At 39.9% G+C, this 19,308-nt stretch overlaps 2 protein-coding genes across 2 annotated transcripts; one reads left to right on the forward strand and one right to left on the reverse strand.

The window, feature by feature from the left end:
- Positions 1 to 1,062: 1,062 nt before the first annotated feature.
- On the reverse strand, positions 1,063 to 4,929 carry LOC307147502 (uncharacterized protein). Its single transcript, XM_079852254.1, has 5 exons — positions 4,860 to 4,929; positions 4,238 to 4,397; positions 1,605 to 3,812; positions 1,413 to 1,493; positions 1,063 to 1,215 (listed from the first exon to the last, which is right to left on the reverse strand). The coding sequence occupies exons 3-5, from the start codon at positions 3,802 to 3,804 to the stop codon at positions 1,169 to 1,171; spliced, it is 2,328 nt and encodes a 775-aa protein (XP_079708380.1). The 5' UTR covers positions 3,805 to 3,812; positions 4,238 to 4,397; positions 4,860 to 4,929; the 3' UTR covers positions 1,063 to 1,168.
- Positions 4,930 to 10,404: 5,475 nt separating this feature from the next.
- Positions 10,405 to 19,308, forward strand: kbtbd2 (kelch repeat and BTB (POZ) domain containing 2). Its single transcript, XM_079851720.1, has 4 exons — positions 10,405 to 10,861; positions 14,409 to 14,785; positions 16,357 to 16,522; positions 16,963 to 19,308. Exons 2-4 carry the CDS (start codon positions 14,613 to 14,615, stop codon positions 18,517 to 18,519), a joined length of 1,896 nt encoding a protein of 631 aa, XP_079707846.1. The 5' UTR covers positions 10,405 to 10,861; positions 14,409 to 14,612; the 3' UTR covers positions 18,520 to 19,308.

The following is a 19,308-nucleotide window of genomic DNA, read 5'->3' on the forward strand; positions in this document are numbered from 1 at the left end:
ATTTTTGAACAATGCGTAACGCCACTCGGCCTGGTGTGCCAAAACACTACATTTTAAACTTCAATGTTTAATTCAAAACAATCTCAAAACGCGTTGTGATTTTTTTTTAAAGCCTAGCCTATATACATTAAGGGCATTGAAACCAGGATCTTAACTAAAACGTGTTCCGCGTAATCTCTCAAAAATTATGCCACACTACTCCATGTAATTTTTTTTTTTTAAGGACTGCTTTTGAAATCACTATAAATTGTATCGCTCACGAGAGCTCTTCGTTTATCTAATTCCTCAATAGAATAGTAAAAATATTCAGAGTCATTGCTCCTAACATCGTCTCTATTTTTAACTTTTGATTCTATTTTTTCAACTGTAAAATTGATTCTATCTTTGGTTCTATTCTGTTGTAGCCTAATAGGCCTATTTATATATATGAAAAATATGCCTATTATTTAACCCACTTACATTTTAAAATACGGCAATTGCTGCTGTTTTGCACAATGTCCCTTTGCGCCACCTGGCGGTCATTTCGGGAACGACTTTGAAATGCGGCTGGTTTATTTTCGCCGCGGCGGCTGGCGCGGCGGTAATAGGCATTCTGGTTGACCACCATCTGTATATGTTGGTGCACTGCGCCGACATGTGACTATTGTTTTAAAGACCATTTAGGTTAGAAATAGCAACTGCCACGTCACCAAGTTTCGTACCATTCCGATAAAGTAGCAATTTATAAACCAATTTTTCAGTCTAAAATGACCAAACACCAGAGGGTTAAGTCACTCTAGACAGCACCGCTTTGTCAGATTGTCTTGTTGGTGAGATCAGATCTGTGTGGATCATACCTTCTGTTGTAGGACTCATTACAAATTACAATATTTAAAAAAAAAAAAAAAAATTAAACTCCATTTCAGATTTCCTCCTGGCACATCTATTCTGCACAAGCATTTGCACAGTACTGTGTATTACATACATAGTTATTCACACAACGTATTAAAATATGATTTAGTGACATTTCATTTCAAATGGAACTTTGGAAGAGTCAATGACAAAAGGCAATATGCATGTTGGCAGTCATAAGTACTTTATTAAATCACTGCATAAAAATGTAAAAATATTATTTAAATAAGTATTTGAGTGTTGAAAGGGTTTGAACATTTGTGACATTAGTGTGCCTTCACTCTCTCCATGGGGTGTGCATTGTGTCTCCCTGTTGTGTGAGCTCTGGAGAGAGAAAGAAAGTGGGATTAACAAAATAACAGCAAAAGATGAAGTGATTAAATAAAAGGAAATTCTAAATGTTCATAGAGCTCAAGCCAAGCCTCGGGTTCGAGCCTCCTCCAAGGACAGCAAGCCAAGTTAGTTTGCTATTAATAAATTAAGGTTGAATGGCAAGCGAACTAGTGAATTAACTTTCTTACCTTGCAAGTACTCTTTTCTTTCTTTTTTCTGGATCCTTCTTTCAGTTTTAGGTGCCTGCATTCTTCCTTTCATTGCATCGTCTACCAGAAGACATATGTAACAATATAGAGTATGAGTGCATGTATGTACACATGTATGCACGCACACACACACAATGTAGAGAATTTGGGCAAGTCTATTGGCAGCCCTACCTTTCTGCAGTCTCTGTAGCAATCTCTCATTTGGGTTGATAATACAGTCTTTCCCACTCTTTTCCCAAGTTCTCCATTCAAGGTCAGCACATTTATCTTGAGCAGGGCTGGCATTAAGGCACTGGTAATTTTCAAACAGTCCCGTTTGAGCTCTGATTTTAGGCTGATAAGCAGCACAGCATTTTGTCACATGACTTCCCAAAATCATTTGTTGGATATCATGGACTCCCTCAGTAGCACCCTCGTCATCAAAGGTTATCATTTCAGCAATCTCTTCTCTTTTGCAACAAAGACCATCTGAAAAAGAAAACTTTCTATGATCCTTTCCTTTCATGTTATATCTACATGATGTGCAGAAGGGAAGCTTTTTCTCCAATGTGGAATGAGAAACCCATCCACACGTCATTGCAGATCCAGCAAGCCTCGGACTGCTTTTTGCTTTGCACTTGCAAGTATGAAACGAACTATGCTTCTGATCTGAGACACCAATTGCTGGTCTTTGGTTCCTGGTCTCTTTCCCATTTCTGAGAGGAGAAGATTCAAGACTAATGGTAAGGGACATCTTTGGTAGCCGTCTCTCCGAAATGTTAGGCTGTTGTTGTACAATGGGTAACTTACTGTAGTAATATACATTACCAAAGTCAGCCAGCCAGCTTGTTGAGGGACGGTATGGTGAGTGGGCCTTGAGTGAGCTAATGGAGTCTTCATGTTTAGTTGATGCACCAGTTTGTTGATTTTCTCCTACTGGAATAACATTAGTGTAAGACTGATTCGGCTTTGACAGAACATCACTGAATTTAATCTGTGGACTCAGGGGTTTCTGAGGAGTTAAAAACCCATTCTCAACCATCCACTCATTTGCAGGCACATACGGCATCAAAGACTCTACCGACCAGGTAGAGGCCTCTAGTTGATGTGGAAGACCATGATATTTAGTAGATGCATCAGTTTGTTGATACTTCCCTACAGGAACACAATTTGGCTTTGAGATTATGTCACTGGGTTCAATCAGTGGGCTCAAGGGTTTCTGAGGGCTTAGAAGACCATTCTCTATCATCCACTCACTGGACGGCACATGAGGCATTAAAGACTCTACTGACCAGATAGAGGTCTCTAGTTGATGTGGAAGACCATGGTATTTAGTAGATACATCAGTTTGTTGATACTTCCCTACTGGAACACAATTTGGCTTTGAGATACTATGACTGGGTTCAATCAGTGGGCTCAGAGGTTTCTGAGGGGTTAGAAGGCCATTCTCTATCATCCACTCACTGGACGGCACATACGGCATCAAAGACTCTACCGACCAGATAGAAGCCTCGAGCTGACAAGGCTGGTCATGGTACTGTATGTCAAATGGCAGCCGCATAATCTTGAAGGGAACATTGGAAGAGTTTCCATCTTCCTTTACCTCTGTATTAAAAGGCATCTCTGATTTTTTCTTTGCTTTAAGGCTTTGGGTAACAACAGATCTGCTTGGCTTAGGATATGTTTTAAAAGTTCTACAAGATGGAGAAGTTCTCACCACAGTAACTTCTGTACAAGCAGGGAGACAATGCTTACTGGAGTATCTTAACATCCCAGCTTCAACCTTCTGTTTATCCTTCCTTACTGCTAATGACTGGTAAGAGCACAAGACAACATCCTCTGAAGATTGTACAGATGCCAAGCTGCACTGCAAAAGGTCAGTTTCGTTCTGACTAACTAGCTCCATGTTCTGAAAGACCTTAAGTCCAGAAGGCATTTCATTGCATTTGATTTGTACCCGTTCGGCTTGGAGGACTTCACTCTTGGGAACCGCAGATAAACCAGTAATGTCAATAGTATTGGTGGCATTGCAATTTTGAGTCATTGTGGATGTACCTTCAGGGCAAGCTACTGATTTGTTATCTGAGGAGCAATGTGATGTTGACACTGGACTGCCACAGCCAGTACCCCTACCTGATTCAGAACAAGTTTGGGACCTTGCTGCATGTCCATGTGAGTCTATGCTATGACAAAGGGGTTCAGTTTGCACCTCTGAGCTGACCATCACACGACCAACAGGCACACTGTTTTGGAAATGGGATCGGTGGGTATGGTGGGCAATAGTTGGAGCCACATGGGGAGTCATTCGTCTGTAGTCCAATATGGGCAGTTGAGCATGAGGAATCATGTATCCAGGGACTTCCAAACACGGGGGAAGTAGTGGTGGCATCATGCCGTAACCTAGAAAACGAACAGTTATATTACATAAATGTGGGTTTCCATGAATACATTTTAACAGACTGTTTGATAGCATTAACAGCTGGATCCTAGCCTAAATCAAAGTTCCTCAAATCACACACTTAAATCATGTAAAGTAAATATCACGCTTCATATTATGAAAAACATGCAGATTCCTCCATACTTTCAATCGTGAGCTTAATGTGCTTGAGATCCAGAAAAGCAGCCATCAGGAAACTTTTAGAAACACTTTTTAGAAACATCATGTTCATCGGGTAAAATGAAATAAGGACAGCAAATAAAGTAAAATCCTGAAAAATTGCTCAACAGGATAATTCCATTGAAATCCATCTCTGAAGAAAAAAAGAAATGGCAACCCTAACTATATTTGGTAAAATGAGAAAAGAAACATATGCTTTAGAAGATACCTAATCCATGAAATCCACCGTAGGGAGCATATGGCGTTGGTATGGACCACTGATATGGGAAGAGAGGCTGGACATTGGGAATGTAAAAGGGTTGGTTTTGTTGGAGCTGCTCATCTGGGTGTAACACTCTGGAGGGCAGAGGACCAGGGAGCAGAGGGGCCTGTGCATACAGTGATCCACTCAGTACACCTGCCATTGCACCAGTGGGCTCTTTGGTAGCGAAAGCAGCTATACTTGAACAAGTCAAGAGAGGGTTTTAATAATTTGGTCAGAATAGTCTTTAAACTACAGTCAGGGTTTTGTTTTTGAAGTTGAACTGAAGCAGTTCTCATTTTTGTTAGGGATGATTTTAGACTACTTGACCTTTCTTATATTATATAGTTCATTCAAAAACAAGATGAACTTTTATTTATCAATCCACACCTTATTATGAATTTGATTTTACATGTATTTAAGCTTAGCATTTTATGACAAACAGTGATCAAATGTTTCAGTGATCAAGTGATCAAATATATATATAAAAAATGGTATATGTTGATAGCAACTGAATAGTTTTTTTAAACAATTAAAACTTCAATTAAACAAAGCAGGTGGCTTTATTTAGAGTTCACATAGAGCTTACCTTGAAGTTGAAAAGCTTTTTCAGACCAGAAATAATCACAATAAAATTTAATCCACAGTTTTCCACAAGTTTAAATCAATAGTGTGTTGTGAACCCAGAGAAAACCACACCCAAATAATTAGACCTATTAATTAGAATGACATTAATTAGGATGAAGCATGAGCTGATTAGGCAGTCCAGCTGACTCTATTAGAAAGGCTGTTGATTCCAGAAAAGTAGTTTGGTGTTAGTTTACTTTACTATTAATGCACAACAACTGCAAACACAGAAAAATGATTGGCTTGTGTGAGATTCCAAATGCCTCACCTTTGACAAGAGTAGATAGCTGCAGTCAGGGGAGCAGACAAAATGCAGTCAAAATGGACAGTTCTTGTAGTTGATCAGCCACCCACGAGATCATAAGTGGATATTTCTTGATTAATACTCCTTTGCCTTGTTTTAATAAATTGGATGTGATTTAGTAAAAGTTGTTAAATTCAACCCCCCTCCCATTATTATTTTTTGTTTAATAAAGACATGGATTTTACATAGCCTATGTGTGTATAGATGGTTTGAACAACCATGATGTTTTGTTCTCTTCTAAAATGTTAGATTTTTAACACACACAAACATATATATATGTATATATAATAATAATAATAATTCATTACATTTATATAGTGCTTTTCACTGCACTCAAAGCACTTTACATATGGAAGGGGGAATCTCAATGTGCAGCATCCACCTGGATGATGCGACGGCAGCCATATTGCGCCAGAACGCCCACCACACACCAGCTAATTGGTGGAGAGGAGACAGAGTGATGAAGCCATTCAGTAGGCCTATATATACAGTGGGGAGAACAATTATTTGATACACTGCCGATTTTGCAGGTTTTCCCACTTACAAAGCATGTAGAAGTCTGTAATTTTTATCATAGTTACTCTTCAACTGTGAGTGACGGAATCTAAAACAAAAATCCAGAAAATCACATTGTATGATTTTTAAGTAATTAATTAGCATTTTATTGCATGACATAAGTATTTGATACATCAGAAAAGCAGAACTTAATATTTGGTATAGAAACCTTTGTTTGCAATTACAGAGATCATACATTTCCTGTAGTTCTTGACCAGGTTTGCACACACTGCAGCAGGGATTTTGGCCCACTCCTCCATACAGACCTTCTCCAGATCCTTCAGGTTTCGGGGCTGTCGCTGGGCAATACGGACTTTCAGCTCCCTCCAAAGATTTTCTATTGGGTTCAGGTCTGGAGACTGGCTAGGCCACTCCAGGACCTTGAGATGCTTCTTACGGAGCCACTCCTTAGTTGCCCTGGCTGTGTGTTTCGGGTCGTTGTCATGCTGGAAGACCCAGCCACGACCCATCTTCAATGCTCTTACTGAGGGAAGGAGGTTGTTGGCCAAGATCTCGCTATACATGACCCCATCCATCCTCCCCTCAATACGGTGCAGTCGTCCTTTCCCCTTTGCAGAAAAGCATCCCCAAAGAAGGATGTTTCCACCTCCATGCTTCACGGTTGGGATGGTGTTCTCGGGGTTGTACTCATCCTTCTTCCTCCAAACACGGCGAGTGGAGTTTAGACCAAAAAGCTCTATTTTTGTCTCATCTGACCACATGACCTTCTCCCATTCCTCCTCTGGATCATCCAGATGGTCATTGGCAAACTTCAGATGGGCCTGGACATGCGCTGGCTTGAGGAGGGGTACCTTGCGTGCACTGCAGGATTTTAATCCATGACGGCGTAGTGTGTTACTAATGGTTTTCTTTGAGACTGTGGTCCCAGCTCTCTTCAGGTCATTGACCAGGTCCTGCCATATAGTTCTGGGCTGATTCCTCACCTTCCTCATGATCATTGATGCCCCACGAGGTGAGATCTTGCATGGTGCCCCAGACCGAGGGAGATTGACCATCATCTTGAACTTCTTCCATTTTCTAATAATTGCGCCAACAGTTGTTGCCTTCTCACCAAGCTGCCAATTGTCCTGTAGCCCATCCCAGCCTTGTGCAGGTCTACAATTTTATCCCTGATGTCCTTACACAGCTCTCTGGTCTTGGCCATTGTGGAGAGGTTGGAGTCTGTTTGATTGAGTGTGTGGACAGGTGTCTTTTATACAGGTAACGAGTTCAAACAGGTGCAGTAATGAGTGGAGAATGAGCAGGTAATGAGTGGAGAACAGGAGGTCTTCTAAAAGAAAAACTAACAGGCCTGTGAGAGCCGGAATTCTTACTGGTTGGTAGGTGATCAAATACCGTAAAACTTCAAATAATAGCCGAGTCCCAAATAGACGCCTGTCTCTTTTACACGCCTGGTGTGGCTACAGGTTTGGATAAATAAAGGCCGGTCTCAAATAGAGGCCTGGTCTGTTTTTTAGTTTCGGGTTGTATTTAATCTTCTAAAACCCGTCAGATCGTCTGTTTAAGCCTATGGAGCAGATTGCGCACGCAAGAGAGCCCTGCGCATCTGGGCGGGAGCTGTTAGCGCAAGCAAGGCAGGCAGAGAGAGTTAGCGCCGCGTCGCGTCCATGACAACTCGCTGTATCACACACCGGATGAGAAGCGCCGCGTCGCGTCTATGACAACTCCAGGTATCGTACACCGGACACGCATTTTGTCAGTTTATGGCCAGCAATATTGTTATGTTTAAGGATATTATGGAATTAAGATCATGTCTGTACTATGTTATGATTGTACTGTACAATTAAATACAATCGTTTCTTAGTCTGCAGTCTGAACGCTTTACCTCAGAGCGTCCGTTAAGTGAATGAATTGAGAATATCAACTGAAAATCCAATAACATCAGCAATTTTCATTCAACCAGCTGATTTCTGTAAATGAATGTAAAACTAAATGTATATTGCAGCACAGGGTGAAGTCTCAACACTAAATTAAAGGCCTGTCTCATATAGACGCCTGTCTCAAATACAAGCCGGTGCAATTCGGCGATTTGGGAAAATAAAAGCCCGGGCTATTATTTGAAGTTTTACGGTACTTATGTCATGCAATAAAATGCAAATTAATTATTTAAAAATCATACAATGTGATTTTCTGGATTTTTGAATTACAGACCTCTACATGCTTTGTAAGTGAAAACCTGCAAAATCGGCAGTGTATCAGTGTATCCGTGTGTGTGTGTATATATATATATATATATATATATATATATATATATATATATATATATATATATGGGGATGATTTAGGTCATGGTGGCCTCTGGGCAAATTTGGCCAGGACACTGGGGTTACACCCCTACTTGTTCGAAACACATCCTGGGATTATTTGTGACCACAGAGATTTAGGACCTCGGTTTAACGTCTCATCCGAAGGACGGTGCTCTTTGACAGTATAGTGTTCCCATCACTACACTGGGGTGTAAGGGCCCACAAAGACCACAGGTGAGGACCCCCTACTGTCCTCACTAACAGCTCTTCCAGCAGCAATTTGGTTTTCCCAGGAGTCTCCCATCAAGGTACTGACCAGGTTCAACCCTGCTTAGCTTCAGTGGGTGACCAGTCCTGGGCTATAGGGCGATATGGCTGCTGGCTATATATATACATATATATATATATATATATATATATATATATATAGAGAGAGAGAGAGAGAGAGAGAGAGAGAGAGAGAGAGAGAGAGAGAGAGAGAGAGAGAGAGAGGCTACATCTCAGCATAATATCAGAGCAAGTCAGACCATTCTCAGACACATTCCTAACTGGCATGCATCTCACAATGATTACCCGTAAACCGGTTCTGCATAGATTTTGCTCATCTTAAATGAGTAGTAAAGATGATGCCAGGAAGAAGAGCACCATATTTGGAGATGCCAGCCTTATATTAAACTAAGCTTATGAAACGTCTAATGCATATTGCACTTCACCATATTGCACACCTCACATTTGACACCTAAACAATATCTTGTAGTTGCAGACATTGACCGTTCTTTTGTCTTGCATTCTTATGGAGACTGTGATCTTGTTGCAACTGTAGCACATTTTAAGTATTAGGATAGTACAAATATAAAAAAAACATAAAATCACTGACATAAAAAAGAGCACTGAGCACATACTATTTCATCATGTAATAGAAAAAACAGACATAAAGACAAAAAAAAAAAAAAAAAAAAAACCGAGATGAAGGCATTGTTCAACACACTCACAGCAAACAAGAAGGACCCAAATGCGACAAACAGGATGTACAAACAGGATGAACTCAAATGTTAAAAATGTAGGCAGGCCACAAGAGCGGGCATAAACAGGAAGATGAGGCCAGACAGGATCCGATAGGCTGTCTTGTGAGTGCCACCGTCTGGACAGAGCAGGTAGTTGAAAGAGAGAGCAGTGGAACCAGACTGGGAAATGAATAAAGATTGATTCCCCAGTAATAAAGATCACATGATCCTTTAGAAATCATCCTAATGTTCTGATTTATTATGAGTGTTGGAAACAGTTCTGCTGCCTAATATATTTGATGAATAAAAGGTTAAAAAGAACTGCATTTATTCAAAATAATTTTTTTTTTTTAAATATAAATCTTCTTTATTATCACTTTTTATCAATTTAACACATCCTTGCTGAATAAAATTATTGATTTATTTAAAAAAAAAATAAAGAAAAAAATTACTGACCCCAAATTACTGACCAGTAGTGTATATTGTTGTTATAAAAGATTTCTATCTTGAAAACATTTGCTTCTTTTTTTTTTCTTTTCTTTTTCTTTTTTTTTATTCATCAAAGTATCCTAAAAAAGTATCACAGGTTATGAAAAAATATTAAGCAGCAGAACTGTTTCCAACTTTGATAATGAATCATCATATTAGAATGATCCTGAAAATTCAGCTTTGCATCACCGAAATAAATGATAATTTAAAGTATAATAAATTGAAAACCAATTATTTTAAATTGTAATAATATATCACAATATTACATTTTTTTTCTGTATTTTTGATCAAATAAATGCAGGCTTGATGAGCAGAAGAAACTTCTTTCAAAAACATTAAAAATAGTAATGTGTCCAAACTTTTGGCCTGTACTGTATATTTTTTCAATTAATTTTTTTATAATTATTAGTATTATTATTATTTTAAATTATTATCTTCCCTGGTTCAATAAGGTAGCCTACACTTGTAAGGAAGTAGCAGAGTCTGACTCCGCAGCTCCGCTTAAAAAAAATACAATTTAATTATTTTTGCATGAAATAAGCGTGCTCCTTTTGCTGCCTATGACAGCAACTCCAGGGTGAGTCCAGATAGTAAAATCCAGATAACTGAGAAATCCCCGAACGTAGAATGCAGGTTGTAGGTTGCTGCTTGCTGCTACTCTATTTAACAAGTCAAACTAAAGGTAACATGCACGTAAGTGGTATAGGCCTAAATATATTCGATTTCAAATTAGATTTAATTGCCAAATTAATGATAGCTCGAACTGTAAGATACCAGATACAGACGACGTGTATAAGCATAATTTAGCAGATCACCCGACACCCAGAGGGCCAGGCGGAAGAAGCTTGTCCCCGCCCCTTTCGGTGACACGCATGTCGCTGGTTCCTATCTACTGGTTTAATTCTCGGGCTGCTAGCATGCAGCTAGCTTTCCCGATCGAAGCGACTTCTTAAATAACGCTGCCGTAGCTCACTCGACGTCTAAAGGCCCGGATAAGTCACTTCATCGTTGCATACTGAATGCACATGTTTTAAGTGCACGAGTGATCTTCGATACATTAATATCGATCTGGTTAATTGCAGGAAAGTATTGCTGTTCGTACTAGGTAACTTAGATTTGCTAATATATTTAGCAGCATAATGCTATATCAGTGATCAGTGTGTAATATGCGCTTGAAATCATGATCAGGGCGTCAAGGTGTTTGTTGTAGGCACCGGGTTTCGATCCTAGAATGACTGAGCATTTCCAGACGACTGCTGTCTGAGAAAAAGCTTCGTCTTTGTGTGTTGTGGATTCGACAGAAACGCGCAGCAGCAGCCGCCGGAGTTCCAGCAGTACATCGGAGGTAAGGTCACCTCTAGCAGGCCTGTTTAACAGCGTAGTGTGGTTAAGATCCGGATAACAGCATCCCAGCTAGGCTCCAGTTGTGATCAAATGTTTACTGAAGCTAAAACTCAGCATGTTTGCGTAGTACAGTAAGAGGCTGTAGTATGGCGTAAGCACTATAATCGGAGATCAGCAATGATGCCGGTGCAAAACACGTTCGTCACTTAAGAAATTATGCTAATATAACATTAATCTTTAACTGTATTTAAGATAATATAATATTTTACTGTACTGTGTGTATATAGTTGTTTCTAAGCTGCTTTTCGTATATTTAGAGGGGAGACTTTTGGGTGTAATGAGTTCATGTTGTTACATTACTTATCTCTGAACTAATGAGCTTTCATCGGAAAAGGCTCATGTCCCGCCAATTTACAAACCTTATAATAAGAAAGGCAGCTGATGCCGACTGATGTAACGTATTAGACCTATTTCATAGGCTGCATCTCACGTTTTCATAACTCCTTCACGTGCTGAGTGGAGGTCGATAACTACGACTGACAACGTCATATTAGTTTATGTTTGGTGCAGTGGTTGGTCAAAGGCCCCCTGAAATCAAAATTATTTTTTTGCTTTTAGTATGAATATGTTAGCCTTAAGGTTATGAATAAGTTAATCCAAATCAATGACAAAATTGAGCCTTTTAGGAGATATTTAAGCATTCAAAACTTAGAGTCCCTCACCTCAGATAAAATGGATCACTGATTTTTATGACATCACAAGGACTTCAGCTTCTTGTCACATCTTATGTCCAATCAAATGCTCTCTAGAATGTAAAGCGTCCCGCCCCCTATGCTATAAATACCACCTTGCCAAAGCGACTTTGTTGACCTGTCACGGAGCAATATGGATTTTTGCCAGGGTCGATATTGTCCCCACCACTTTTTGAAGTCGCTGAAATGTTGTTTTTTAAATCAAGCTGTGGAGTGCTCATTGCCACTGCTATCAGTGGCATGGATACAGTGTTCTCTTGTGGTTCGCGCACAGTATGCACACAAACGTGTTCCTGCTTGATAGACAACCACTGATAAACATATTCGGTTTGGATGAGAGAAAAAAAAACTATACGAGTGCGGATTAAAACCCAGAACCTCTGACACGCTTGGCAAAAGTTCTATCACTAGACCATGAAAATACACAATCTACACTTGTGGCGGATCTATGCATTTATTCACGTGAAAATTCTCGGCACTCACAATATATATGAGTAGTAGATCTCATTAAATGACAAATTAAACCCAATGTAATATTGAAATTGATTTCTGGACATCATAATGTTATTTTTTCCGAAAATTGTTATTGTACATATATCTGATTTAGCATTGTATAGCAATCTCCCCCCTCTACTACTACTGAATCCAACGTATCATCAGCGCTTCAATATGTCCCGCCTTAGCTTCCTGTTTCTGTGGAAATTACGTCAACGCATCAAAGCTGCGTGTTATCAAGGGGCACCCGGAAAGCGTACCTTCTATGGGGGCATCCATTGGCTAACAAGCCATCACCTGCTGTTAGCATCCATTGACTCCCATTCATTTTGGCGTCACTTTGACAGCGAATAAATAGTAAAAATAGGCTAATGATTGCGTCATAACCACGCGACTCTCTGTCGCAGAGTAGAGAAATTACCGTATAGACAGGAAGAGAAGCTCGCAGGCAATCGGGGGGACGTGGAGGCATAAAGTCCGATAAAGTCAAGGGAGAAGCCCATAGAGAGTCATAAAGTTGCTCCTGCTCCTAGCTCATGGACAGCTCCTACTCACGCTCTCCGTCTCTGCAAGATTTGGAAGGGAATGATTCAGATTTCTCTTAGCACAGCTACTAGAAAACTTAAAACTGTCAGACAGGTTGCTCACGTCACATCTATGTCGTCAAGCTCAGTTTGAGTCTGCGCAGTACGCTCAGCCATCAGGAAGTGAGTGCTTCTAATTGACTTCACTTGTCTCCGTTGAAGTCTATGGGGTCGCTGTGTCCATTTCGTTTACTGTCTATGGTTATCATCGAACATCAGATTCTGCCCACACTGCTGAGAGCAGTGTTTAGATTAATATGTAAATATGTGCTGCACGCTTTCCTCTCAACATCAAAATAAACGCAAAACAAAATTGACAGCAAAAGCTCTTCAATTCAGCACTCTAGTAAAGTCACGTTTATTTATATAGCATTTTATACAATAGATTGCTTAAAATCAAGCAGATGCAGCCTATGCAAAATCAAGTAGTTTCAGTGTCTCGTTTCATCAGAAGTATAACAGCAGTGTGCTCATGTTTTCACTCGCGGGTCGGTCTCACCTCGACGGAATGAACAGGAATGTGAAAAGGCAGAGCCTCCGCGCACACCTACCTATTACGTAATCGTCATAGACCAATGGTAGTACAAAGGTGTTTACCAGCTGAAGCAAACTTTTCTGTAAAGTTCGCTTTGGCAAGCTGTTTCGAACTCCAAACGAAATTCGTTTTGGCATGATTTTGTTCGAAATGACATCACATCAGTTCGTTTTTCGATTTTGCTTGAAGTATATCAGGGCCTTAAGCCAGAAATATGCAATGAATTCTAATAAAAATTTAGGAATAATATTACAGTTAATATCCACAAAATAGCTTGTTACAACCAGTTTTTTTTTTTTTTTGTCTCAACCCCTTGTGATATAAAATGCAACAATCCAATAATCTCCAGATACATTTTCGTAATTGTCACTAAAAAATTCAACTTGCATGTTCACTTGACTTACCATTTAATGGAACAAGAAAAAGCTGACATTCAGCGGCTGGAAAAATTGCCATTACTTCAGCGTCTGCGCCATGAGGGGCCCGGCCACCTCAGTCACTGTGCCCCCATACCTGTGCTCCATTAACAACCATGATACAGATGGAACAGACATTATGAAGTTCTCATGCTATTCTTCTGGTAGGAACATTTTCTTTAGCAAAATATCTCCACATTCATTGATGCGTCCAGGTTGCACTCAGTCACCATTATATGTTTGGTCTTAAACGCAACTGCTTTCATGTTTTGCCGCAGGACAGCAATTGCAAGTACATTTTCTGTCATCTTTGCAGGACTGCGATATGAAGAGTGTACAAAGTAACATCTTTAGAGCAACACTGTGAAAGTGAATTGCACATAACAGGCACAATAGCAGTATAAACAGAGATATCTATTGGTTCAATATGTGTCACGTGACTTAACATTTTCAAAAAGCTCCATTTTCACGGGACAAAAACGCTGTCTCAGTGTGGACGGAGGTAGAAATATGAAATTTTCAAACGAAAACGTATTAGAGTGGACTGCAACCGAGTACATGTTGTGTTTTAGCATCTGTTGTATCAGAAAGAGAAGCTTTAAAGACATCCTACGGTTTTCCACCAAAATAAAAAGCTGTTTGTGTTTGAAAGCAAAAAAAAAATTGTAATTAAGTGTTAGTACTGTAATTTTACATTTGTTCTATAAAATATTATTATTATTGAATACTTTTATTAAAAACAAATATATTTTTTTCTCTGATGTAGATACCTCCTACCTCACGCTTCCTTTTCTCTAAATCCCAACATCCTCCAAGACAGCTGAACACCGGGGGAGTGCTGTAAAAGCTGTGACTCAGCATGGTAGAGGAATAACCTTAATTTCAAAGTATTCTGGGAACAGGCCATTGCAGAAAGGAACCTTTACGCTTTGACATCAGAAAGCTGGTTGAAAACTCATGGGATACGAACATGTCGGAGGTTGGAGAGCGTCGGCCAGTCAACGCAGATTATGCAGTTTCTGTGCTGGAACAGCTGAAGTATTTCTACGAGCAGAAGTTGTTGACTGACATCACTCTGCTGGTGGAGGAGAATGAGTTCCCCTGCCATAAGATGGTGCTGGCCACCTGCAGCTCTTACTTCAGGTGGGTAGAGCAGGGGTTTGTGAATACACAATAATAATTTGTTACATTTATATAGGCTACTCTCCAGATTAACTCATATTTCTGGGTGAAGATCCTCCTTTTATGCCTCTCATGCCAGAATCCATTATTGCTGAAGCATTTTTTGATGGACTGTGATAGTTTGAACTTTCTGTTATTTTTTTTATTTGACTCTTATGAAAATATTTTTAATGAAGACCAGATCTAGTTTTTGAATTTTTATCTAAGATAAAGTTTAAAAACCTATTTTAATTGCTATTTTAATACATTTTTAATTTTGCTCACCATGAAAATGGCCGAGGTAGCTGGCATGATGTTAAACTGTAAACAAACAAACAAAAAAGAAAGCTTTAGAATTTGTGTACATGTATAAAAGTGTTACAGGTAATGCCATTTTCAATTATGCTATTTCACAATGTTGCTCTAGTCTAAATACAAAAATGAAGACAATGTTTTTGCTAATCAGCTCTCACCAGCCTCAAAGTTAACTAGTGTTGTCACAGTACCAAAATTCCAGTAGTCGGTCCAATGGCAGTTAAATTTCATGGTTCTCGGTACAGGTACCATAGCAAAAACTGTTGAAACTATTTTATTTTTAACTGTTTTAAGAAATATATATATATATATATTATATTTATATTAAATGTGTTGATGATGATGATGATGATGATAATTTAAGTAAAGAAAATATTAAAATTAAAATTACAATTATATAAAATCTATATAAAAAAATTTAACAAACTGAATAATTGATGACGGGACTTTATTATTAGGTCTGCATTATTTATCTAATATTACAACGGCCCAGAGTCAATTATTACACTTCATACTACGGTTACCACAGCTCATGAAATTGCGCAGATGTTTTATTTCAAGACATTTGTCAGGTTTTTGTCCTTAAACTCCCTTGTGTAGCAATTTCTTACGCATCTCATCCCAAGCCTCCTTTGCCAATTCCAAAACATAATTTAAAAGATGGTAACAGAGGCTTGAGCATTTTGATATGACACTGATAGATTACTTGTGAAGTGTGTGAAGTCTGTGCGTCTCTCAACAGTGTTCGGCAGCAGCGTCCCTATTAAAGTCTAGGGCTGGGCATTGACACAAATTTCATGATTCGATTCTAATTTGATTAACGAACTGGCAATTTACATCTTGGTGCATATCGCTAACTATTAGGCTATAGTGCAATCCTTTTTTTAATTGATTAAAGATTAAGAGAGTATTAAAAGATACAGTTTATTACTGTGATCAAAAGTAATGTTTGTTTTGATGATAAATATAATTTATTTATATTTAAATAAATAGAAATTTATTTAAAATTTATGTAAAATTGTAACGTTATATAATTAAAAAATGAATGGTGTCTAGCTGCCAACATCCCAACCAAGCGGTACTCTGACCCCTGTGTGTGTGCTGTGGTGCTACTGAATACGTCCCCCTCTCAAGATTCAGATTCAGATTTAAAGAAGAACTTTAATCGATGAGTTTTTTCCATATGAAATGTAGTTATTTGTTTTGACCCGTGTTGTTTTTTGTTTGTGTTCCTCTAGGGCCATGTTTATGAGCGGGCTCAGTGAGAGCAAACAGACCCATGTTCATCTTAGAAACGTTGACCCCATCACACTGCAGACCATCATAACATATGCTTACACCGGCAACTTGGTCATCAACGACACCACTGTGGAACCTCTCTACGAGACGGCCTGTTTTCTTCAGGTTAGAAAGACATGCACACAACACAGTCTTCCACAGATTAACTCGTTAAATATATCCGTTTACACGCACAATGCTCACACTGACTTGTTTTAACAAGTTTTCCATTTGCTTCAATCACAAAACCTATGGGTCACATATTACTGTCACAACATAAAATCGTTGCAGACTAGCACAGTCTGGCATTTTTAGAGGTCTCTAAAATGTCCACAAAACAAATGGTCATCAGCCAATAAGGTGAATGGCTGATCACCGTGAAATTTGTTCAAGCATTGTGTACCAAATTATTTTGAGAATTGGCCAAAAGGAGCTTTTTAATAAATGTTTCTTACTAAAACCAACTACTTTTTAGAAGTGGGCCAGTTAGAGAATCTCAATATCTACAGTACAGTTTTTTTATTTCTACGTCTACTTATTTTTGTCTTTCATTGATTTCCTCTCAGGTGGAAGATGTTTTACTGCAGTGTCGAGAATACTTGGTCAAGAAAATCACAGCTGAAAACTGCGTCCGCATGCTAAGCATCGGTGACCTGTTCAGTTGCACAGAGTTGAAGCAAAGTGCTAAGCGCATGGTGGAGCACAAATTTTCTGTCGTCTACAGACAGGAAGCTTTTCTGCAGCTCTCGCACGAGCTCTTGCTGGACCTCCTGAGCAGCGATAATCTCAATGTGGAGAAAGAGGAAACGGTACGTGAGGCGGCCATGCTGTGGCTGGAATACAACATGGAAGCACGTTCTCAGTATCTCTCCTCCGTCCTCAGCCAGATTCGAATTGATGCGCTTTCTGAGGTGACCCAACGTGCCTGGTTCCAAGGGCTTCCACCGAATGACAAATCAGTGGTAGTGCAAGGCCTGTACAAGTCAATGCCAAAGTTTTTCAAGCCCAGACTGGGCATGACCAAGGAAGAAATGCTGATTTTTGTGGAGGCCGAACCGCCAGCTGAATGCCACCCGGTCGTAATAGGTCCACGTCACACAGTGGTCTGTTATAGTCCTCAAGCAGAGAAAGTCTATAAACTGTGTAGCCTGCCTGGAGACTTGCAGAAGGTTGGGACATTAGTCACCCCAGACAATGATGTGTACATTGCCGGTGGACAGATACCACTGAAGAGTGCGCTAGCTACCCACGGCAGCAAAAGCGGCAAGCTGCAGGCTGCCTATTGTTCAGTGGACACCTTCTACTGGCTGGATGCCCAGCAGAATGCATGGGTGGCTAAAACACCCATGCTTTATGCTCGCACTAAACCGTCACTGGTGTATTGTCAGGGTTTCATCTACGCTATAGGCGGTGATAACGTGGGTGGCGAGTTGAATAAACGCACAATGGAGCGATACGATTGCGAGCAGGATGAATGGAGCGTGACCAGCCCTCTTCCCTGCGCGTGGAGTTGGAGCACAGCGGTAACAGCCCGGGACTGCATTTACGTCATGACACACGATCTCATGTACTGCTACTTCCCTCGTGCTGACACTTGGGTGGAAATGGCCATGCGGCAGACAAGTCGTTGCTTTGCTTCCGCTGCTGCGTTAGGAGATCTCCTCTTCTATATTGGTGGTCTACATGTGGTGGGCAACTCGGGTTTGCGTTTGCCGACGAGCACTATCGATGGCTCCTCTGTTACGGTAGAGATATACGATGTCAACAAAAATGAATGGCGTCTAGCTGCCAACATCCCAGCCAAGCGGTACTCTGACCCCTGTGTGCGTGCTGTGGTGCTACTGAATACGCTATGCATCTTCATACGTGAGACACATTTAAACGAACGGGCAAAGTATGCTCTGTATCAGTACGACCTGGAGCTCGATTGCTGGTCCTTGCGGCAGCCTGTGTCAGAGCGTGTGCTCTGGGACCTCGGCAAAGATTTCCGCTGTGCCGTGGGTAAATTATACCCGTCCTGCCTTGACGAATCACCCTGGAAGCCACCCACTTACCTTTTCTCACCTGATGGAGCTGAGGAGTTTGAGGTGGATGAGGACATGGTGTTACTGCCTCATGTATAGTTAATGGCATCATCTTTGAAACTTGTCCTGTAATTTATCCACTGTTCTGAAAGGTGATTGGACAGATATGGACAGACTTCTCTTAATGCCTAATATGCTCATGGAGATCAAATATTTAATTGGTATCTGAAACGTTTCATTTCTAATTTTGACCCACCTCAGACATGTGTAGATTTGATTTTCTCATAGCAAGTTTGAGAACATTTCATTTGTCACCATTTCAAGTTTGGTATTCTGTTTTGGCATACTGTTTAATTTGATGGTGTAAATGGATCATGATGCGATTAAACCTCCTTTGGTGGAAAATGACAACTGTACACCCGACTTCTTAAATTTATCACTGTTCTTTTGTCTGGTTCATTTTCCAGAAATGTATTGCTCACCTTTCTCCTAAATGTCAGCAGGATGCAGTAGGTTCAAGGGTTTGGTGAGATATTTCGTACTGAATGTTATTTGATGTTTTGGTTCGCCGCTGGTTTGGTGACTTGCTTGACATTTGATGTTGTTGTTGTTGTCTGTATCATCATAGTTCACATGTTATATACACACACACACATACATACATATGCATGCATACAGTGTTTCCCATTAAATACCTACACTGTTGTGGCCCTCCATAGTCTTATCTGTGCCGCCACAGCTTCATAATGAACCGAAAATATTTGTAAAATTCTCATAATAACATAAAAGGTTGATGTCGTTGATTTGCGCCATTGCTTTGGCAACATATCTGTCAGACAAACTAAAATAAAAAAAGCACAATATGGCTTTGTACCCTTACCAAATCAC

The sequence above is a fragment of the Squalius cephalus genome (assembly GCF_949319135.1).
Source record: "Squalius cephalus genome assembly, chromosome: 19".
In the NCBI taxonomy this organism is placed as follows: domain Eukaryota; kingdom Metazoa; phylum Chordata; class Actinopteri; order Cypriniformes; family Leuciscidae; genus Squalius; species Squalius cephalus.